Below are 23,988 nucleotides of genomic sequence, written 5' to 3'. Positions count from 1 at the left end.
TGAACTGATAAGTCACCTCACTGGGCTACTCCTTAAATAGTCATGTATGTTCTGTAATTAACACTTCTTGTAGATTAACACAAGTTGGAAATAACTTGAACCGATAGCTACAACTTAATCACTCTCTGTGTACCTGTATATAGTGTAAATAAAGTACCATTGAGAGAATATAACAACAGTCTGTGTCGTTTATATAAAGAGTGCTACAAATTGGAGGTTCTACCGAGACATTGACACAGCAGATTTTTAATTTTGTTTCTTTAATTGTACGGACAAGTTTATTTCTTTAATTCATTATACGGAAAATAGCGATAGAATGGATTACACAATTGTAGACATGGTCAACGATACTTCTTCTTCATCACATTTTGAAAGGACTCCATCACATTCAACACCACGAAGGGTAAGCGAACGTCATAATAATATTTCAAATGTATATACTCCAATTCAGCGGAATAATGTGGGTGCTGGGTATATGCCATACAACCCAGTGCATCAACTGAAAAGTGTTCCAATATTCACAGGAACAACAGGGGGTATAATAATAGAGGACTGGGTTCGAGATATGGAGTATTTACTATCAGCTAGTACCATGCCAGTGACATTACAATTTGCAACAATTGTAAGGAACTTAGGGGGCTCAGCAAGAAAATTGGTTTTGAACATCCCAGTCGAATGGCAAAATCCCCAGACAGCATTTGCCGAATTAAAACAGCAGTTTGGTGATATTTGCAGTGGGGACCCACTCGCTAATTTCTATGCTCGGTTCCAAGGACCTAATGAAGGCGGATCCATATTCGCAATTGAATTGGATTCCAAATTGAGGCGAGCCGAAACCATCATGGGCAGAGGTCCAATGCCAGACAGGGACCGAATTTTAATAAACCAGTTTTTGCGAGGCATAGTCAACATTTAACTTCGCAATAGAATTGCGCCGATGAGACCTATGTTAACGACATTCCGTCATCTAATTGGTGAGGTTCGGGTATTTGAGAAAGAAAGTACCATGATAGTGGCTCGAACCAAGTGCAAAATGTTCGCCAACCGTCATCTGAGTTTGCAGAAATGCAGCAGTCAATTTCAACACTACAAAACCAAATTTCTGCCCTGACAAACATCAGAAAAGATAACCGGCATGAGGTACGGTTGTGCTATGGCTGTAATCAACCAGGACATATAAAGAGGTTTTGCCCCCAGATTCCAAAAAACGAGGGACCGCTGCCGCAACAGTAGGCAGCGTAAAGCGAATACCACCATTGGTAGGTCCAACGAATACCATGGTGGTAAAGATCAATGGAGCTGAGAGACTGTCTTTACTTGATAGTGGCTCTCAAATCACAACTATGACTGTCGATACTTTGAAATCTATTTTTGGACACACAGATTACAAAGTACAAATTCAACCATCTTCTTTGGAAATTTTAACTGCAAGCGGAGAATCAATGCCTCATCTGGGAACCGCAACTGTGGATATTGAATTGAGCGGTGAGAAATATTGTTCTGTTCCTGTTTTTATAGTACCTTCAACTGACTTTCGACAAAATGTACCCATTCTTATTGGCACTAATATTCTTCGCTTACATTCTAATTTTAATCATACGCAAAAAGAAAATTCATCGTTGTTAGGAAAGGCTGTCTACAGATATCGGAAAACTACACGTTTACGACCAGGGGAACAAAGTAATGTAGGATGTTCTGTGCAGTGGTTTAGCAATTCCTGTGGGACAGTTTTAGTTGAGCCAATGTGCTCTGGTACTCCTGATGGACTATTAATTGGACGCTCTATTTCACATATTTTGGAAGGAAATAAGGTAACTGTTCGAATTTTAAATGTTTCTGATTCCCCTATTTTTATTAAACAAAATACACCAATTGCAAATTTAACACAGATTGCCTGTGTTGATAATTTATGTAGTCAGCAAGTTATAAGCCAAGCACCGAATATTGATTTAACAAATTCTGATACGTCAAATGAACAACATTCTGCACTTAAAAACCTTTTGGAACAGTATGCCGATGTTTTTTCAACTTCCGATAAAGACTTTGGACATACTAAATCCGTTAAGCACCATATTCCATTAATTGACAATCAACCCTTCCGATTACCATTTCGACGCATACCCCCAGCCCAATACTCTGCGGTTCGTGATGAAATCAACAAAATGTTAGACGCGAATGTTATTACATCTAGCGACAGTCCATATGCTTTACCTATGGTTATTGTGTATAAAAAGGATGGTTCGTTGAGACTTTTCGTTGACTTTCGAAAATTAAATTCCAAAACAATTAGGGATGCTTTCCCCATTCCTAGAATTGATGAAGCACTGGACGCTTTGGGTTCTTCAAAATATTTTTCAACTTTAGACTTAACAAGTGGCTATTGGCAAGTTGAGGTAGCCGATGCCGATAAGCAAAAGACTGCCTTTACAACGCCAATGGGACTTTTTCAATTTAACAGAATGCCTTTTGGATTGCAAAATGCACCAGCAACTTTTCAGCGATTGATGATGTCATGTTTTGGTGATCAAAATTTTTCTTCATTACTGATTTATTTGGATGATATTATTGTTTTTTCGAATACTTTTGAACAACATCTTCAGCGACTGGAAATGGTATTCCAGCGTCTTCGTCTGCATGGATTGAAAGTAAAACCTAGTAAGTGTTCATTTTTAAAACCTAAAGTTAACTATTTGGGACACATTGTGTCTGCAGAGGGTATATCAACCGACCCAGAAAAAATATCTAAAGTTTCGACTTGGCCTAAACCTACGAATCGCAAGGAGGTTCAACGTTTCTTGGGATTTTGTGGTTACTATCGTCGTTTTATTTCAAATTTGTCTTCATTAGCAGCACCCTTATATTCACTCACATCAGGGGATTGTAACACAAAGAAACATAAACGTAGTTATGCCCGTAAATTGCTTACTGTATTTAATTGGACTTCTGATTGTGACCAAGCATTCACATTATTAAAGACCCGTTTAACTACTGCTCCGATACTTGCTTATCCAGATTATTCGCAACCATTTATCCTGGAAACGGATGCATCGGGAACAGGGTTGGGAGCAGTGTTGTCTCAAATACATGACGGGATACAACACGTCCTTGCTTACGCTAGCCGAGGACTTAGACCATCAGAAACTCGCTATCCTGCACATAAGCTAGAATTTTTGGCTTTAAAGTGGGCGGTCACATCAAAATTTCGCGACTACTTACTGGGGAAAAATTTTAAGGTTTTTACAGACAATAATCCTTTAGTGTATGTGTTAAGCTCAGCCAAATTGGATGCTATTGGCCAACGCTGGGTAGCCGACCTTAGCCAATTTGATTTTTCTATTCATTATCGCCCCGGTAAAAGCAATGCTGCCGCTGATGCATTATCGCGACAATATGACTTTTCTAATTCAACTGTTTTATGCCCAAATGATGTTTCAGCCGTTTTGTCCGGATACCATAGTTCTTGTTTATTTACTCATCCTCCGAAAAAGTCTGTACAGTGTAACGTATTGACAAGAAGCACAGCTAATTCTTCAAGTCGCAACAGCGATGACGTCATTAATGTGCAGGGAGGGTGTGATGCAGTTTCCTTCTACACCCCTACAGAAATTGTTCATATGCAATGTAATGATCCAACTATTGGTCCTGTCATTGTATATCTTAATCGCGGATCTCGTCCGACTCATACTGAACGCATCAATGATCACAAACTGTGCTTACTTTACTTCGCCAATGGGATCGTTTAGAATGGAAGGACAATGTACTTTATCGTAAAACTTTTGTTGACAATTTTCCGCGTTTTCAACTTGTACTTCCGGCTGATCATAAATCAACTGTTTTGACAAAATTACATGATGAACTTGGACATTTAGGTTATGAAAGGACTCTAGATATGATACGTAGTAGGTTTTACTGGCCTAAAATGGCTGATGATATTAAACAACATTGTATAAGTTGTAAACGTTGTTGTTTACGTAAGACGCCTCAAAGTAAAACTAAAGCTCCTTTAGTACCAATTTTCACATCCGAACCAATGGAGTTGGTATGTATTGATTTCCTTAAACTTGAACGTTCAGCAGGTGGTTTTGAAAATGTTCTAGTTGTAACAGACCATTTTACTAAATATGCTCAGGCATACCCTACAAAGGATCAAACAGCAACTACTGTAGCAAAAGTTTTAATTAATAATTTCTTTTTACATTATGGGTTTCCTAAACGCCTCCATTCCGACCAAGGCCGTAATTTTGAAAGTGCCATTATTAAACAAATTTGTAAATTAACAGGCATTGAAAAATCACGTACAACCCCTTATCACCCCATGGGTAATGGTACTACAGAACGTTGGAATCGTACATTGTTAAGCATGTTAGGCTCTTTACCAGCAGAGAAGAAACTAAACTGGAAGGATTATGTAGGTCCCATGGCTCATGCGTATAATTGCACAAAACACGAAACCACTGGTTATGCCCCTTTTTATCTTATGTTTGGACGACACGCGAGATTACCTGTTGATATACTATTTGGTATAGTAAATAATAATGGTCCGACGGATGGGGAACAATATGACGATTATGTAATTAAGTTACTTGAACAACTGAATCATGCTTATGTCACATCCCAAAATTCAGCTAGTGAAGCCAAGGCTAGGCAAAAACATAATTATGATAAACGAGCTACCAATTCAGTACTTAAAATGGGTGACAGGGTACTTGTTCAAAAGAAAGCTATAGTTGGTAAACAGAAACTCGCTGACCAATGGGAAGAGAAGCCATATGTTATTGTTAATAAACACCCCACTCTACCTGTGTATACAATTGAGAATGATACTCATAAGCGTACCCTTCATAGGAATCTCCTCACCCCTTGTATGTTTCTGCCTATTGAAGACCCTATCGATGTAAACCAACACATTATTAAGTCACGTAGTTGGAAAATTAAGAAGGGTCGTCAAATTTTTGAATCTTGGAAGAGTAAACAAGCTCATCTTACTGATTCATAGATTTTTAATGTTGAAGCTAATTTTTGTTATTTATGCATGATTACATTATACTTAATTTTTCTTTTATCACTTGAGGTTATGTTATAGCGGCCCCTCAAAACATTTCGTATTATAAATAACATTAGATTATTTACGTTTGATTTATTTTGCTTTGATCTCTTTTAATAATTTAAGATTGATTTTCTGATATACAGTATTTTGCTTTAAATTTGTTTGAAACATGATTGTTTTGATGTTTATGTACGGGTAATACGTACGTGCCTTGAACACGCTGTATTGTCAGTGGTTTAGTGTGGCACTTGTTTCTGGAATGAGATGTTCGTTCCTGTTATATTTTGTATGCTAAATTTTTTTTTGTTCTTTCTTTTGATTTTGCCAATATGCCGCTGTTAGTGGGTTGTCCTGCGACATGAATACGGCTCTACAAACATGTATTTTTCTAGTTTGTTTTATCTTATATATTGGTGTTGCTTATTCCGTTAATGTTTATATGCTTGAACATACGGCAGTGGAAAGGTATGTTTTTTTCTTACTTAAGTTTGCTTGTACTTTTCATTTGATTTTTGTGTTAATTTTGTAGTTTGTAAGTTGTTTTAATATTTTATACTGTTTTAGCTTAAGATTTATGTTTTTTATGTAACATCGAGGGCGATGTTCAGAAAGCCAGGGTGGATGTAGCAGGTCACTCACTCTCCTGGAATTCATGTGGTTTTCCATACTTAACTAATGTAGACTATAGACCTGGGCTGTAACCACTAAGGTGTCAACTCCTAATAATTAATTGCCTTATTCTATGGAATTGGTAATAACTTACTAATGATTACTTGGGTGTGATCTTAATGGATATACCAGCTCTTGGGAGGGGACAAGGAGGGTCACTGAACTGATAAGTCACCTCACTGGGCTACTCCTTAAATAGTCATGTATGTTCTGTAATTAACACTTCTTGTAGATTAACACAAGTTGGAAATAACTTGAACCGATAGCTACAACTTAATCACTCTCTGTGTACCTGTATATAGTGTAAATAAAGTACCATTGAGAAAATATAACAACAGTCTGTGTCATTTATATAAAGAGTGCTACATATATAAAACATATTTAACCTTGCCATGTTTAGGTGGACAATATTAGTAACATTTTTGTATTTTTAGATTTAACCTTGCCATGTTTAGGTGGACAATATTAGTAACATTTTTGTATTTTTAGATTTAAGAAGTGTTTTGTTAATAGACTGCATGCATGTTGATTATTATACACATATTTACTACTTATAAAATAATGCAATATATATATATATATATATAAAACTTATTTAACCTTGCCAAAATAATGTAGACTAATTTATGAACATTTATGTATTTTTACTGTTTTTACATATATATTTTTTAGATTTTAGAAGTGTTTTGTTTATAAACTGCATGCATGTTGATTGTTTTAATCAGAGTTATAATAAACATTTTTTAGCACAGATGAACTTGAATGTTCAAAAGTTATTTTTCAGGACTGCGATTAACACATTTAGTTTTAATCCTTCAAGAAAGAAACTATAGCATTAATTTCCTAATTTCTTCCCCAGATTGTGTACGGTTATGTCTGCATATCTGTTCCCCCTCGTCCTCTAAATTTACCCCTTCGTTGAGATAATTCATATAAGGAACATTTGAAGCTTCACAAATATTATGCAAGGTACAGCATGCCTGTACCACAGACCGTAAATTTCTAACTTCGTGTTCGTTTTCCTTTAACAGTAAATGCCACCTTCCTTTGAGTCTTCCGAAAGCTTTTTCAACTGTCATTCTAGTGGAAGAATGTTTGAAGTTAAAAATCCTTTTTTCTCTATTTAGATTACCCCTACCAATAAAAGGGCGAATTAAATTTGGTAATAATGGGTATGCAGGGTCTCCGATTATTAACAGTGGCACAGCAGTTCCCTCAATATTTAAAGATGGATTTGGGTTGAAAAGTGTGTTGTCCGCTAACTTATTGCTTAATGTGGAAAGGTTGAACATACGAGCATCGTGTACGCTTCCTGGCAAGCCAAAAAAAGTGTTCATAAATTTGCCATCTGCATCCACTAGCCCTTGTAGCAGCACTGAATATGACCATTTATGATTAAAGTAGTCTTGGGCATTTTCAGTTGGTGCAGTTATTTTGATGTGTGTGCCATCAATAGCCCCAGCGACCTGCGGGAATCCTTGCTTCATCCTGAATTTTTCAACCATGTCCTGTAAAAAAACATAATTAATTTATTTTATACTGTATAAACCAAAATTGTAACATCACCAATTATTTTATATACTTACCAGTAACTCTTGTCCTTCCGGAACACGTACAAACTTTGGCATCAACACCCTTTCAATTTGCCGACATACTTCATGAAAAATCTCACACGAAGTGGACCTCGCGACACCAAACTGATTGGAAACGCACCGAAAAGAAACCCCAGTTGATAAGCGGTACAATGTTAGGGCTAGCCGAATTTCTACAGAGAAAGCTGATCTCAATCTACTATCTCTGTAGGTGATGTGTGGTCTTAACTCTTCTACAATGTAATTGAATGCAGCCTTGTTCATTCTGAAAAAAAATAAATATTGGTATGCCTATTAGTATTACTGTAGTCGGTACTGTATTAGTATATTATACTTAGTACTACATTATTTAAAATAACCCGCATCAATTATATAGGCCTATATACTACAGTATAGACAACATTACATAATAATAATAAAGCATAATAAATAGTAACAGAAACTACGCCTGTCTATATGTATTGTCGGGATTCTCTGCTTTTTAGCATTCAGATAGGATAGAGATGGCGGTAGGCCTACTACCGCTATCTAGCCTAGAGGCCTAGCTAGATAGATAAGGCCTAGCACTAGAAAGGTCAACAATATAATAACAATATATTTACACTGTTTTATTAATACAGGGACATACCTGAAATTTGTTAACCATTCCTCTTCATCCCAGTTAGTCATTACATGATTTTCCCACCAGAACGTACTTCTAACGCCAGGCTTTACCCACCATCTACGATAAATCGGTTCACTTTCCACTTGAAAATGGGACGAAAAGATGGACTCTAAACCGGCTTGTTCATCTAGCATTAGCCAGAGAAGCCTTCTCCTCAATTTTTCGCGACGAAGCTGACGTCGTCGTTTTGCTCGAATAAAGTTTATCAAAAACATACAAACAATTACACATTCTTTGTCCATATCAGCTGCAAATTGGTTAATACTATCATCGTCGATTAATTGAAGTAAAATAGCAAATAAATGTAATGGCAACATTGTTGAAAAAATTACAGCGTGCTGCATGCATCGGAAAAAGCATGCAATAACAAAAAGGTCACACATAGCGGCCGTGCGCATGCGTTAGTTTGGTTAATCGCTAGCGAGTGACATCATATCCGTTTGTACCGCAACTTCGTTGCAATGAATCTGAACACTTTGCTCTTACGACGCTCATTAAAATATGACCTTGGTTGTGATACGAAAGCATAACTCCGTAGGTCTGAACATACCCTTAAAAAGTAGACTTAAAGGAGGCAGTACCAAACCCATCCATCAACTGTCACTTGTTGAGGTCACTATAGTGTAGGTATAATTATCTATTGATATTCAATGTCCTTGTAGTGGAGTCCGGGTTACTCCAGAAGGTATTGTGTATAAACTATAATTTAGTTTCCCAAATCTGCTTTAAGCTATTTTGTGCTCTTTGATGTTTTTGTGTGAAAATTGTTATCGAAATGCTCAAAATGGTCTAAAACGGTTTATAATGTGATTCTAAGAACTTTGGTGTTTTTATGTTAACAATTTTTTTCGAAAATCACAAAATGGTCTAAAACGTCTCTAAATGCGATTTGAAGCTATTCTAAGCACTTTGGTGTTTTTATGTTAACAAGTTTTTTCGAAAATCACAAAATGGTCTAAAACGTCTCCAAATGCGATTTGAAGCTATTCTAAACCCTTTGGTGTTTTTATGTTGATAAGTTTTTTCGAAAATCACAAATTGGTCTAAAACGTCTCCAAATGCGATTTGAAGCTATTCTAAACACTTTGGTGTTTTTATGTTGACAAGTTTTTTCGAAAATCACAAATTGGTCTAAAATGTCTCCAAATGCGATTAGAAGCTATTCTAAGCACTTTGGTGTGTTTATGTTAACAAGTTTTTTCGAAAATCACAAAATGGTCTAAAACGTCTCCAAATGCGATTTGAAGCTATTCTAAGCACTTTGGTGTTTTGTGTGAAAAAGTTTTGTCTAAATGCTCAAAATGGTCTAAAACATTTTTAAATACGATATTAAGCTATTTTGTGCTCTTTGATGTTTTTGTGTGAAAAGTGTTATCGAAATGCTCAAAATGGTCTAAAACGGTTTATAATGTGATTCTAAGCACTTTGGTGTTTTTATGTTAACAATTTTTTTCGAAAATCACAAAATGGTCTAAAACGTCTCCAAATGCGATTTGAAGCTATTCTAAGCACTTTGGTGTTTTTATGTTAACAAGTTTTTTCGAAAATCACAAAATGGTCTAAAACGTCTCCAAATGCGATTTGAAGCTATTCTAAACCCTTTGGTGTTTTTATGTTGATAAGTTTTTGCGAAAATCACAAATTGGTCTAAAACGTCTCCAAATGCGATTTGAAGCTATTCTAAGCACTTTGGTGTTTTTATGTTAACAAGTTTTTTCGAAAATCACAAAATGGTCTAAAACGTCTCCAAATGCGATTTGAAGCTATTCTAAGCACTTTGGTGTTTTTATGTTAACAAGTTTTTTCGAAAATCACAAAATGGTCTAAAACGTCTCCAAATGCGATTTGAAGCTATTCTAAGAACTTTGGTGTTTTTATGTAAACAAGTTTTTTTGAAAATCACAAAATGGTCTAAAACGTCTCCAAATGCGATTTGAAGCTATTCTAAGCACTTTGGTGTTTTGTTTTTAAAAAGTTTTGTCTAAATGCTCAAAATGGTCTAAAACGTTTTTAAATACGATATTAAGCTATTTTGTGCTCTTTGATGTTTTTGTGTGAAAAGTGTTATCGAAATGCTCAAAATGGTCTAAAACGGTTTATAATGTGATTTTAAGCACTTTGATGTTTTTGTGTAACCAAGTTTCATCGAAATGCACAAATTGGTCTAAAACGTCTCCAAATGCGATTTGAAGCTATTCTAAGCACTTTGGTGTTTTATGTGAAAAAGTTTTGTCGAAATGCTCAAAATGGTCTAAAACGTTTTTAAATACGATATTAAGCTATTTTGTGCTCTTTGATGTTTTTGTGTGAAAAGTGTTATCGAGATGCTCAAAATGGTCTAAAACGGTTTATAATGTGATTTTAAGCACTTTGATGTTTTTGTGTAACCAAGTTTTTTCGAAAATCTCAAAATGGTCTAAAACGTCTCCAAATACGATTTGAAGCTATTCTAAGCACTTTGGTGTTTTTATGTTAAACACGTTTTTTCGAAAATCATAAAATGGTCTAAAACGTCTCCAAATGCGACTTGAAGCTATTCTAAGCACTTCGTTGTTTTTATGTTAACAAGTTTTTTCGAAAATCACAAAATGGTCTAAAACGTCTCCAAATGTGATTTCAAGCTATCCTAAGCACTTTGGTGTTTTGTGTGAAAAAGTTTTGTCTAAATGCTCAAAATGGTCTAAAACATTTTTAAATACGATATTAACCTATTTTGTGCTCTTTGATGTTTTTGTGTGAAAATTGTTATCGAAATGCTCAAAATGATCTAAAACGGTTTATAATGTGATTCTAAGAACTTTGGTGTTTTTATGTTAACAATTTTTTTCGAAAATCACAAAATGGTCTAAAACGTCTCTAAATGCGATTTGAAGCTATTCTAAGCACTTTGGTGTTTTTATGTTAACAAGTTTTTTCAAAAATCACAAAATGGTCTAAAACGTCTCCAAATGCGATTTTAAGCTATTCTAAACACTTTGGTATTTTTATGTTAACAAGTTTTTTCGAAAATCACAAAATTGTCTAAAACGTCTGCAAATGCGACTTGAAGCTATTCTGTACACTTTGATGTTTTTATGTTAAAAAGTTTTTTCGAAAATCACAAAATGGTCTAAAACGTCTTCAAATGCGATTTGAAGCTATTCTAAGCACTTTGGTATTTTGTGTGAAAAGTGTTATCGAAATGCTCAAAATGGTCTAAAACGGTTTATAATGTGATTCTAAGCACTTTGGTGTTTTTATGTTAACAATTTTTTTCGAAAATCACAAAATGGTCTAAAACGTCTCCAAATGCGATTTGAAGCTATTCTAAGCACTTTGGTGTTTTTATGTTAACAAGTTTTTTCGAAAATCACAAAATGGTCTAAAACGTCTCCAAATGCGATTTGAAGCTATTCTAAGCACTTTGGTGTTTTTATGTTAACAAGTTTTTTTCGAAAATCACAAAATGGTCTAAAACGTCTCCAAATGCGATTTGAAGCTATTCTGAGCACTTTGGTGTTTTGTGTGAAAAAGTTTTGTCGAAATGCTCAAAATGGTCTAAAACGATTTATAATGTGATTTTAAGCAATTTGATGTTTTTGTGTTACCAAGTTTCATCAAAATGCACAAAATGGTCTAAAACGTCTCCAAATGCGATTTGAAGCTATTCTAAGAACTTTGGTGTTTTTATGTTAACAAGTTTTTTCGAAAATCACAAAATGGTCTAAAACGTCTCCAAATGCGATTTTAAGCTATTCTAAACACTTTGGTATTTTTATGTTAATAAGTTTTTTCGAAAATCACAAATTGGTCTAAAACGTCTGCAAATGCGACTTGAAGCTATTGTGTACACTTTGATGTTTTTATGTTAAAAAGTTTTTTGGAAAATCACAAAATGGTCTAAAACGTCTTCAAATGCGATTTGAAGCTATTCTAAGCACTTTGGTATTTTGTGTGAAAAGTGTTATCGAAATGCTCAAAATGGTCTAAAACGGTTTATAATGTGATTTTAAGCACTTTGATGTTTTTGTGTAACCAAGTTTTTTCGAAAATCTCAAAATGGTCTAAAACGTCTCCAAATACGATTTGAAGCTATTCTAAGCACTTTGGTGTTTTTATGTTAACAAGTTTTTTCGAAAATCACAAAATGGTCTAAAACGTCTCCAAATGCGATTTGAAGCTATTCTAAGCACATTGGTGTTTTGTGTGAAAAAGTTTTGTCGAAATGCTCAAAATGGTCTAAAACGATTTATAATGTGATTTTAAGCACTTTGATGTTTTTGTGTAACCAAGTTTCATCGAAATGCACAAAATGGTCTAAAACCTCTCCAAATGCGATTTGAAGCTATTCTAAGCACTTTGGTGTTTTTATGTTAACAAGTTTTTTCGAAAATCACAAAATGGTCTAAAACGTCTCCAAATGCGATTTGAAGCTATTCGAAGCACTTTGGTGTTTTTATGTTAACAAGTTTTTTTCGGAAATCACAAAATGGTATAAAACGTCTCCAAATGCGATTTGAAGCTATTCTAAGCACTTTGGTGTTTTTATGTTAACAAGTTTTTTCGAAAATCACAAAATGGTCTAAAACGTCTCCAAATGCGATTTTAAGCTATTCTAAACACTTTGGTATTTTTATGTTAACAAGTTTTTTCGAAAATCACAAAATTGTCTAAAACGTCTCCAAATGCGATTTGAAGCTATTCTAAGCACTTTGGTGTTTTTATGTTAACAAGTTTTTTCGAAAATCACAAAATGGTCTAAAACGTCTCCAAATGCGATTTGAAGCTATTCTAAGCACTTTGGTGTTTTTATGTTAACAAGTTTTTTCAAAAATCACAAAATGGTCTAAAACGTCTCCAAATGCGATTTGAAGCTATTCTAAGCACGTTGGTGTTTTGTGTGAAAAAGTTCTAAAACGTTTTTATATACGATATTGAGCTATTTTGTGCTCTTTGATGTTTTTCTGTGAAAAGTGTTATCGAAATGCTCAAAATGGTCTAAAACGGTTTATAATGTGATTTTAAGCACTTTGATGTTTTTGTGTAAAACCAAGTTTCATCGAAATGCACAAATTGGTCTAAAACGTCTCCAAATGCGATTTGAAGCTATTCTAAGCACTTTGGTGTTTTGTGTGAAAAAGTTTTGTCGAAATGCTCAAAATGGTCTAAAACGTTTTTAAATACGATATTAAGCTATTTTGTGCTCTTTGATGTTTTTGTGTGAAAAGTGTTATCGAAATGCTCAAAATGGTCTAAAACGGTTTATAATGTGATTTTAAGCACTTTGATGTTTTTGTGTAACCAAGTTTTTTCGAAAATCTCAAAATGGTCTAAAACGTCTCCAAATACGATTTGAAGCTATTCTAAGCACTTTGGTGTTTTTATGTTAACAAGTTTTTTCGAAAATCACCAAATGGTCTAAAACGTCTCCAAATGCGATTTGAAGCTATTCTAAGCACTTTGGTGTTTTGTGTGAAAAAGGTTTGTCTAAATGCTCAAAACACAGCTGTTTCAACCAATGTAAAATAAATAGAAAAAGTCAAGCGCCCTCAATATTGTCAGACGGTGATATGTGCCTGAGCGTGACGCCGCGCGAGTGGTTGAATCTCGTTCAACTTTCGCGACATTTGCAACTTTTATAACTACACTTTAAATTAATTTAATCAATTTCGTCATAAATATTATAAAACCATTTTTATACTATTTGTTAGAAAATAAGATTTTTAATTACCGATTTTTTAGAAATAGTAAGTAATTAAGCATAACACCAAGTTTACGAAATTATTTACACCCGGAAGTTTTAAAAATTAACATCGATCGGCCTAGCAAATGTAAACAATGGAAAGTTTGAAAAAATGCTTGTCAAATTGTACACTTTTTGTTTTTATTCGTAATTTTCATAAATACTTGGAAAATCTAGGTAAAAGTTTGATTATATATGCTTAAATGAGACATTGAATTGTTAGGAGGTGACGGTGAAAATCTCAAGACATTTTCATTTAAAAACTCGACTGTTTTGTTAAATGCGAAACAGCGTATTTGGCGAGAGGTCGATGAATGCGGCTGATAACCGCTGGCTAGGCTCTATGCAACTAGGCCTAGGTTGTAGCTAGGCCTAGTTGGTACATATAAGTAATGTAATCATGCTATACATCATTTTAATTTACAATAGATTAAATAATACGCTTAATTATTATCATTGTATTTATTTCAACTGAATATAATTCATCATAAATGTAAAAATTTAGTAAAACTACTAACTACCAGGCCTAGCTAGGCCCTTAAAATTAAAGCCTATACAAAAATACTCAAACTACTGTATGATAAATATAATATAAAATTAAAGGTTGGTAAAATTAAAATTTCTTTTCTTTTTTGTAGGCAACACAGTTTCACGAAAAGGCTTTACGTTCTACTTGCTTCTGTTGTGGAACAAAATTTAAAGAAAAGGATAAAAAATACAATTTAAAAAATATGAAAACCATCACAAATTTGCACTAAATCTAACAAATGTAAAATTACAACCTATATACATTTATACAACCTGCCATTCGCGAATTTTCAATGGATACTGTATACTACCACGCTAACATTTAAATTAACAGGGCATGGACCAAATTGCTTGGCATGCTACACTTCAACAACAACTATGACCTGGGCCAAAACTACATTCACAAGTGAAAGAACACACTGGTGTTTAAGGGAACAGTTTTTTGTCTGGTACAGCTGCTCCATAATCTGCTTTTCTTCTTTATATCTTCACTCTTTTTGAAAGTTTATACTAACAAATTTAATTAAATGAACATACCTCATAATCAAATAACTGTTTTCTCATCCTAATTTATATACATAGTTTAAAAAGCGCCAATTTTCAATTAAGATTACATCATACATTGTATATTTTTATTCAAAAAAATTGTCAGAACTTTCTATTATTTAAATGTCTAAGATAGTCAGATCTCGGGTCCATTCTACAGTCACCACAGATTGACTTTTTCATCACAAAATTTCTGAAATTATAAAATGTATTAATGTGTAAATTAAGTATTTTTTAATTACATAAAAAATATCATACAAGTATTTTTAGCAGAATACAGGCATATTGCACCAGGTGTAATACAGCCTAAGCTACATATGCTTGAGCACCATGCTATTGCATTCATGAGAGAATGGAATGTGGTCTCTGAGCAAGGCGGGGAGCTAATACATGCCAAACTCAACCGTCACAAACAGCAGTGTGGATTAAAGTCAAACTTAGACTCATCTGACTTTCACATCTCCAATGATACAAAATGAAATAATAAAACCCAACAAATGCAAGAAAGCCAACAAAGAATGATTCATTAACATTAATGATCATAAAATATTGTACATTTTTAAATGTTAAAGGAATATTGCATTGTATTGATTTCCTTTTAACAATGCCTAATGATAATGAATAATAGTAAAAGTAATACTATAGTATGTCTATATTTCAATTACTAACTAATTACTATTGATTGATAGTAATACTGCTGTACTGTACATGTGTTAGTGATTGATTGTTAAAGTTACAAATTCATAGCATGGTAAACACAATTTAAAATTTACTAGTTCTTGAACAGTAAAATAAACTTACCTATATAGATGGTAGGTATAGGTATTGGTCCAAATCTGTTTAAAATGTTTTAGCCATTTTGGGTTGCCGCTATATATGTACCTAAAAAATAGTAATAGTAATAATATAACATTATAATAAGAATTAATTAAAATTAACTTATTAAATTTACTATGGTTGCATACATACTAATTTGAATATGCAGTGATGAGCAAAAACAAATGTTAAAATTCATTATTTATAATAATTGTAATTATTACATACAGGGTAGGCATATATGCCTTATGTCATTGCATAGGGTATATATAACTAGGTATCCTCATAATAAACATTATTTGTAATAAATACTGTAAATATATTAAAAATAAAAATTAATAATAATTAAATAATAATATATAGGAATAGAGCCTCTAGGCCTAATTAGGTAGCCTACTAATACCTAGCCTATTGCTCTAGGCTAGGCTAAATAAGCTGGAAAGCTGCTTCTCTGTAGGCTGCTAGTGCAAGAGAGCACAGGTCTAGCTAGTATACTAAAATAAAAATAGGGCCTATAATATAGGCCTAGCCTACCCAGCCAGTGGTAGTGATTGGTTGTTAATATTGAAAATTAATAGCATGGTAAACACAATTTAAAATTTACTAGTTCTTGAACAGTAAAATAAACTTACCTATAATATAGATGGTAGGTATAGGTATAGGTATTGGTCCAAATCTGTTTAAAATGATTTTTCCACTTCGGGTTGCCGCTATGTACCTAAAAAATAGTAAAACATTACTATAAGAATTAATTAAAATTAGCTTATTAAATTTAATATGGTTGCATACATACTAATTTGAATATGCAGTGATAAGCAAAAACGAATGTTTAAATTCATTATTTATAATACTGTAATTGTAATTATTACATACAGGGTAGGCATATATGCCTTATGTCATTGTATAGGGTATATATAACCAGGTATTCTCATAATAAACATTATTTAAGTAAAATACTGTAAATATATTAAAACTAAAAATAATAATAATTAAATAATATATAGGCGTAGAGCCTAGACCTAATTAGGTAGTCTACTTATACCTAGCCTATTGCTCTAGGCTAGGCTAAATAAGCTGGAAAGCTGCTTCTCTGTAGGCTACTAGTGTTAGAGAGCACAGGTCTAGCTAGTATATTAAAATAAAAATAGGGCCTATAATATAGGCCTAGCCTACCCAGCCAGTGGTAGTGCTTGATTGTTAATATTACAAATTAATAGCATGGTACACAATTTAATATTTGCTACTTCTTCAACAGCAAAATAATCTTACCTATATAGATGGTAGGTATGGTCCAAATCTGCTTAGCCACTTCAGGTTACTGCTCTATATATGTATCTACAATAGTATAACATTAATAATTATTATAACAATTTTATAAAATTAACTTAACTTATTAAATTTAATATGATTGCATACTAATTTGAATATGCAGTGATGAGCAAAACCGAATGTTAATATGATGCTTGTCATTTTTTATATTGTAATTATTACATACAGGGTAGGCCTATAATATTCCCTATTGCATACATCAATACATAGGGTATATATAATCCTCATAATATTAAATTTACAGTTTTTGTAATGAATACTGTAAATTTAATAAACTAAAATTAATTATAATGATTAAATAATATTAAAAATATATAGGCCTAGGCGTAGATCCTGGGCCTAATTTTAATTAGGTAGCCTACTAATACCTATTAGGCTAGTAGGCTAGCCTACTCAACAAGCAAGTCCAGGCTAACTAAGCCGGAAAGCTGCTTCTCTGTAGTAGGCTGCTAGAGAACACAGGTCTAGCAAGGGCCTAGGCCTAGTATTAAAATAAAAATAGGGCCTATAATATTGGTATATGCCTACCTTACCCAGCCAGGCCTAAATAATTAAAATAATGTAACATTTCCAAACTCATTTGGGTCAGCTGTCACATGAAAGGCAGTGTTGCAACTAGGTAGACACAAGCCTAAGCCTAAAAATGACACAATTTGAAACGGCCATAGCTCAAAAATTCAACCATCACCTCTCGACCATTACTCTGTTATAACATTCACAGATAACTAAATTATCATGCAGTACCATGATATCACGTGCGTAAATTGGTCTATGCTTGTAATTTATGGTCCACCCTTCCATTAATTTTCAGCGTTACATTCCTTGTTAAAAACAAAATCAGTCGAGCAGCAAAGTGCTCATTTAACCGTTAAAACGCTGTTTTTTAACTGCGCAGGTCACTGAGCATCGCCAAGTTATAGTGACTTCCGGTTCGCTTTTCACTTCGCGGCAAGCATTTTGCATGGGAATACCCTTACAAATCTGCTACAATTTCCACCATCCGGGTTAAATTATATCTTTCTATATTTGGAAATTGTTACTCCTAATATGGAAGATTATTCCCGCCACAAAATTTTGGTATAAATACCCCAGGAAATGACGACAGAGCTTATTGAAGAAAAAAGTGCAGATGGAGGTGTTCGTTGAGGTAGGCTACATGATTTATTTGTTTGGTTTCGTAGGGAATCTGGCACTTTTCTCATCAGCACGGAACCTTTATAAAAACTTAGTGGTTGGTTATTAGGTTATTAATCTATCTTTTCTGAAAGTTTAAGGCCCTGTTCAGACCCATGGCGTTAGACCGTTTTAGCGTACAACGTTACTAGCAAGGTCACGTTACAAACCGCAGAGAAAAAAACGAGGTGTTCAGACCCATAGCGTACGATTATCGTTACAACGGAAGTACTTCATTCAGGTTGTTTCTAGTTGAATATTCATGTGCTCTTACCCATGTGTTTTCATCATTATTTCCACTGTATGTAGGCCTAGATCTCAGCCCTACAATTATGACAAAATTTGCCGTAAATAAAACATACCTCAGCATTTATTTAAGAAAAATATAGTAAATCCAAATTTCTGTTTCTATTGTTTTTATTTTGTAGTAAAAAACATTTTCCTCAGGGTCTTGTGTTACGAAAATAAAGCAGGCCTCATAATGAGGAAGAAAAAAATGATTGTGATTAGTCTATCCAGTCCAGTCAAAGATATATATTCTTTGGTCCAGTCGGTTGAAAATAACCCTTAACTTGCTAATAAAAGGGACACAGCTCCCCCTTGTTTGTTTACTGAATTTTTTAGGAGTTAGTGGGTTTTCAGCATTAAACTTGTCCAGTCTAGTCTGCCTTGTAGGAATGAGTGACTTGATGTCCCACGCTAGTTTTTAGCTTGAATGAAATGCGTGAATGGCTCTAGGCCTAGCTAGGCCTAAAAGCGGTTGGGATCGTAGTCCCTATGTTTAAATACAAGGTGCATGTATTTATGTCATTTGTTAGAAAATATAATAGTAATCAGTTGATAGTAGTTTGTAGCCTTTGTAACAGTTGTATTTGTAGTGTAGTTAGGCCTTATTTATTCTGGCCTTTTTGTTATTGAAATCCATCTCACACATTGACGATACAAGATGTCAGCCTAGGTCAAACCTTGTATCGCGTCATAACAGGAAACGTTCTGATTGGATACAACGTTGACTTACAGTAGCGTCGTACGCTAAAACGGTACTATCAACCGTTTTCCACTACAACGCTACAACCGTTGTACGACGCGTTGTACGCTAATCCCCAACTGTTCAGACACACATTCTTTTAGCGTCGTACGCTAAAACGGTCTAACGCCATGGGTCTGAACAGGGCCTAAGCTTGGTTCAGCTTGTGGGACGGATTCAATATCCGTTCAAAGCTGGGGATATATTCTAAGCAGACTCCATCTTGGATTCGTATGTTTAGTACAGGCCGTGTGGTTGAGTAATTTCAATCCTTCAAAATCACTATGTGCAATCCGTTTTTAAACCAGTTAATATACCAAAATATGTTATTAGTAGCTTTATTATTTTAGATTTGGTGCTAGTTTGGTAAATATTGCAATATAATTGTAGATTATTTGGTTGTAAAAAAATGTACCCAACTTGTTGTATTATCTAGGCCTAGGCTAGGCCTAGCCCATTTGACAGAAACCCAGTGTTATTTGTAGAGGGATAGAGAGAGGGCCGCAGGCTAGTTTTTAGTGGCATATCGCCGACTTATTATAATCAATGTGAAGCCATATTATGTTTAAAATGTTGAATCTATATCCACTGAATTATGGATATATATCGTCGGATATTTAAAGAAAGTCCTAGGCCTTGACCTTTTAATTTATTTAATTAATTTAGGACTATATTACGGGAAATTCTTTGCCAAAGAAAAGAAAATATGTTGTGGATGTTGGAGGTTTGTAAATATATAATGACAATAATGTAGCCTAGGCTAGGAAGGACTGTAGGTAGGATTAGGTAATTTGGATGGTCGTACATAGTATGATATTTATATATACAGTATAGTAGTGATCATGGCGACAAAATTTAGGATGACTAAAGTTGACATTAAAATTATTTAACTATGAATAGCTCATTATTGGTTTTTTTTTCTTTCAGGTTTCTAAGAATAAACTATCCGACTTGTGATTCATCTTGTGCTGCAAAAACAATCCTATTTTGATATTTGTAAATTGATGTACGTAACAGATGTCTTTAAAAATAAAAAAAAAATAAACATTTTTATTATCGCGATGATTTAACTCAAATATTGACATATATAACTTGATATTTTAGCCTGAGCAAGATAGTTTGATAGGCATATTTTACTTCGATGTAAACAAGATATTACATGTTATACTGTATGTAAAATACTTTTGTGTAAATAAAATTATTTAATGGTGGTTAATTTATTAACTTGTTAATTTGTTTGTTAGTTATGATGTTATACTATTAATTATTTAGTTAGTAACCAAAGTGGAGTGGATTCGTGGCAGTTGCAACTTGACTGTAATATGCATATATATAATATGTACTTCTTCTTGGATAAAGTTAAAGGAAAATAAGCAATAATAAAAATTAAATATTTATTTTTCCATAAAGAAAGCAAAAACTAAACATACAGTACTATATGTACAGTAATACCATGGACCTATAGGTCCATGGTAATACATACTGTAGTATTGAGCACCAGTAGCAGAGACGTCTGGACAATCGAATATAATCGTTATCAGCTGTCTGGGTACCCAAGGCTAGTGCTAGAAAATGGCGAAAATTCGTGTATTCATTCGCCGTCAGCGAAATGAATCCGGCACTTTTCTCATCAGAAGCAAATCAACAAATCCTTTTATCAGTTTGTTTTGATATATAATCTGGATAATATATATTAAAATGGCCTTGGTTCAAGCATGTTTAACAGGTAAAATCAGATTTTTTCCTACCTAGGCCCCTTAGCACTGCGGTACCCTACGCCGTGTGGGGGAACCGATCTCGGCAGTATTTCTAAAGTAGCCTATCTTTCGTAAACTCCTTAGTTGAATTTTATTAATATAAATTTAATTGTATGAATATGCTATTTAAATGTTATTGAAAATGTTTTTGCTGCATTTTGTAATTCCGCACTACTTGCTTTATCGCGATTCCAAGATGGCGGCAATTCAAATTTTGATTTGGTAAAAATTCGCGAGGTCAACCACTTTGCTGCCCGACTGAAAACGACAACATGCTTGTTTCATCCAGGGACTCTTTAATGAATATTCATATTTTTAGCGACCCTTTATTTTTTTATCTCATTCTCATTGGCTGTTTAAAACATGTCTTTAAATGACGTTTGACTCCACTCTGCACACGTGGATTTGTAAGTAATTGTTTATGTATTGTTACTCCAGCGATACGACTTGTAACGTTGAGGGCGCATGACTTAATTCGTATGTTTGAAACAGCTGTGAAAATGGTCTAAAACATTTCTAAATACGATATTAAGCTATTTTGTGCTCTTTGATGTTTTTGTGTGAAAATTGTTATCGAAATGCTCAAAATGGTCTAAAACGGTTTATAATGTGATTCTAAGCACTTTGGTGTTTTTATGTTAACAATTTTTTTCGAAAATCACAAAATGGTCTAAAACGTCTCCAAATGCGATTTGAAGCTATTCTAAGCACTTTGGTGTTTTTATGTTAACAAGTTTTTTCGAAAATCACAAAAATGGTCTAAATCGTCTCCAAATGCGATTTGAAGCTATTCTAAGCACTTTGGTGTTTTTATGTTAACAGGTTTTTTCGAAAAACACAAAATGTTCTAAAACGTCTCCAAATGCGATTTGAAGCTATTCTAAGCACTTTGGTGTTTTGTGTGAAAAAGTTTTGTCTAAATGCTCAAAATGAAATACGATATTAAGCTATTTTGTGCTCTTTGATGTTTTTGTGTGAAAATTGTTATCGAAATGCTCAAAATGGTCTAAAACGGTTTATAATGTGATTCTAAGCACTTTGGTGTTTTTATGTTAACAGGTTTTTTCGAAAAACACAAAATGTTCTAAAACGTCTCCAAATGCGATTTGAAGCTATTCTAAGCACTTTGGTGTTTTGTGTGAAAAAGTTTTGTCTAAATGCTCAAAATGGTCTAAAATGATTTATAATGTGATTTTAAGCACTTTGATGTTTTTGTGTTACCAAGTTTCATCGAAATGCACAAAACGGTCTAAAACGTCTCCAAATGCGATTTGAAGCTATTCTAAGCACTTTAGTGTTTTTATGTTAACAAGTTTTTTCGAAAATCACAAAATGGTCAAAACGTCTCCAAATGCGATTTGAAGCTATTCTAAGCACTTTGGTGTTTTTATGTGAAAACAAGTTTTTTCGAAAATCACAAAATGGTCTAAAACGTCTCCAAATGCGATTTTAAGCTATTCTAAACACTTTGGTATTTTTATGTTAATAAGTTTTGTCTAAATGGTCTAAAATATTTTTAAATACGATATTAAGCTATTTTGTGCTCTTTGATGTTTTTGTGTGAAAATTGTTATCGAAATGCTCAAAATGGTCTAAAACGGTTTATAATGTGATTCTAAGCACTTTGGTGTTTTTATGTTAACAATTTTTTTCGAAAATCACAAAATGGTCTAAAACGTCTCCAAATGCGATTTGAAGCTATTCTAAGCACTTTGGTGTTTTTATATTAACAAGTTTTTTCGAAAATCACAAAATGGTCTAAAACGTCTCCAAATGCGATTTGAAGCTATTCTAAGCACTTTGGTGTTTTGTGTGAAAAAGTTTTGTCTAAATGCTCAAAATGGTCTAAAACATTTTTAAATACGATATTAAGCTATTTTGAGCTCTTTGATGTTTTTGTGTGAAAATTGTTATCGAAATGCTCAAAATGGTCTAAAACGGTTTATAATGTGATTCTAAGCACTTTGGTGTTTTTATGTTAACAATTTTTTTCGAAAATCACGAAATGGTCTAAATCGTCTCCAAATGCGATTTGAAGCTATTCTAAGCACTTTGGTGTTTTTATGTTAACAGGTTTTTTCGAAAAACACAAAATGTTCTAAAACGTCTCCAAATGCGATTTGAAGCTATTCTAAGCACTTTGGTGTTTTGTGTGAAAAAGTTTTGTCTAAATGCTCAAAATGAAATACGATATTAAGCTATTTTGTGCTCTATTCTAAGCACTTTGGTGTTTTTATGTTAACAAGTTTTTTCGAAAATCACAAAATGGTCTAAAACGTCTCCAAATGCGATTTGAAGCTATTCTAAGCCCTTTGGTGTTTTTATGTTACCAAGTTTTTTCGAAAATCACAAAATGGTCTAAAACGTCTCCAAATGCGATTTGAAGCTATTCTAAGCACTTTGGTGTTTTGTGTGAAAAAGTTTTGTCTAAATGGTCTAAAATATTTTTAAATACGATATTAAGCTATTTTGTGCTCTTTGATGTTTTTTTGTGAAAATTGTTATCGAAATGCTCAAAATGGTCTAAAACGGTTTATAATGTGATTCTAAGCACTTTGGTGTTTTTATGTTAACAATTTTTTTCGAAAATCACAAAATGGTCTAAAACGTCTCCAAATGCGATTTGAAGCTATTCTAAGCACTTTGGTGTTTTTATGTTAACAAGTTTTTTCGAAAATCACAAAATGGTCTAAAACGTCTCCAAATGCGATTTGAAGCTATTCTAAGCACTTTGGTGTTTTGTGTGAAAAAGTTTTGTCTAAATGCTCAAAATGGTCTAAAACATTTTTAAATACGATATTAAGCTATTTTGAGCTCTTTGATGTTTTTGTGTGAAAATTGTTATCGAAATGCTCAAAATGGTCTAAAACGGTTTATAATGTGATTCTAAGCACTTTGGTGTTTTTATGTTAACAATTTTTTTCGAAAATCACGAAATGGTCTAAAACGTCTCCAAATGCGATTTGAAGCTATTCTAAGCACTTTGGTGTTTTTATGTTAACAAGTTTTTTCGAAAATCACAAAATGGTCTAAAACGTCTCCAAATGCTATTTGAAGCTATTCTAAGCACTTTGGAGTTTTTATGTTAACAAGTTTTTTCGAAAATCACAAAATGGTC

At 33.5% G+C, this 23,988-nt stretch overlaps 1 protein-coding gene and 1 long non-coding RNA gene across 3 annotated transcripts; both read right to left on the bottom strand.

Annotated features, from left to right (window-relative positions):
- Positions 1-6,543: 6,543 nt before the first annotated feature.
- On the bottom strand, positions 6,544-8,289 carry LOC140052433 (uncharacterized). Its single transcript, XM_072098044.1, has 3 exons — positions 7,937-8,289; positions 7,303-7,573; positions 6,544-7,224 (listed from the first exon to the last, which is right to left on the bottom strand). Exons 1-3 carry the CDS (start codon positions 8,287-8,289, stop codon positions 6,544-6,546), a joined length of 1,305 nt encoding a protein of 434 aa, XP_071954145.1.
- Positions 8,290-14,867: 6,578 nt separating this feature from the next.
- Positions 14,868-17,723, bottom strand: LOC140052143 (uncharacterized). 2 transcript variants are annotated; one of them, XR_011845587.1, is made up of 5 exons: positions 17,669-17,723; positions 16,854-16,919; positions 16,217-16,302; positions 15,570-15,650; positions 14,868-14,961 (listed from the first exon to the last, which is right to left on the bottom strand). It is a non-coding gene; the product is annotated as an uncharacterized lncRNA (long non-coding RNA). The 2 variants fall into 2 exon arrangements; XR_011845586.1 differs by lacking the exon at positions 17,669-17,723 and having other exon boundaries at positions 16,854-17,047.
- Positions 17,724-23,988: the final 6,265 nt, after the last annotated feature.

This window comes from Antedon mediterranea, chromosome 6, assembly GCF_964355755.1.
Source record: "Antedon mediterranea chromosome 6, ecAntMedi1.1, whole genome shotgun sequence".
NCBI classification, from domain to species: domain Eukaryota; kingdom Metazoa; phylum Echinodermata; class Crinoidea; order Comatulida; family Antedonidae; genus Antedon; species Antedon mediterranea.
This window is presented reverse-complemented; position numbering and strand designations above follow the sequence as displayed.

What these genes read in the sequence shown, in the direction of transcription:
- LOC140052433 (XM_072098044.1), bottom strand. Translation starts at nt 8,289, where the DNA reads ATGTTGCCATTACATTTATTTGCTATTTTACTTCAATTAATCGACGAT. An exon ending in GAATGGTTAACAAATTTCAG is followed by an intron (nt 7,574 to 7,936) that starts GTATGTCCCTGT and finishes ATTTTTTTTCAG; the next exon opens with AATGAACAAGGCTGCATTCA. An exon ending in CGGAAGGACAAGAGTTACTG is followed by an intron (nt 7,225 to 7,302) that starts GTAAGTATATAA and finishes GTTTTTTTACAG; the next exon opens with GACATGGTTGAAAAATTCAG.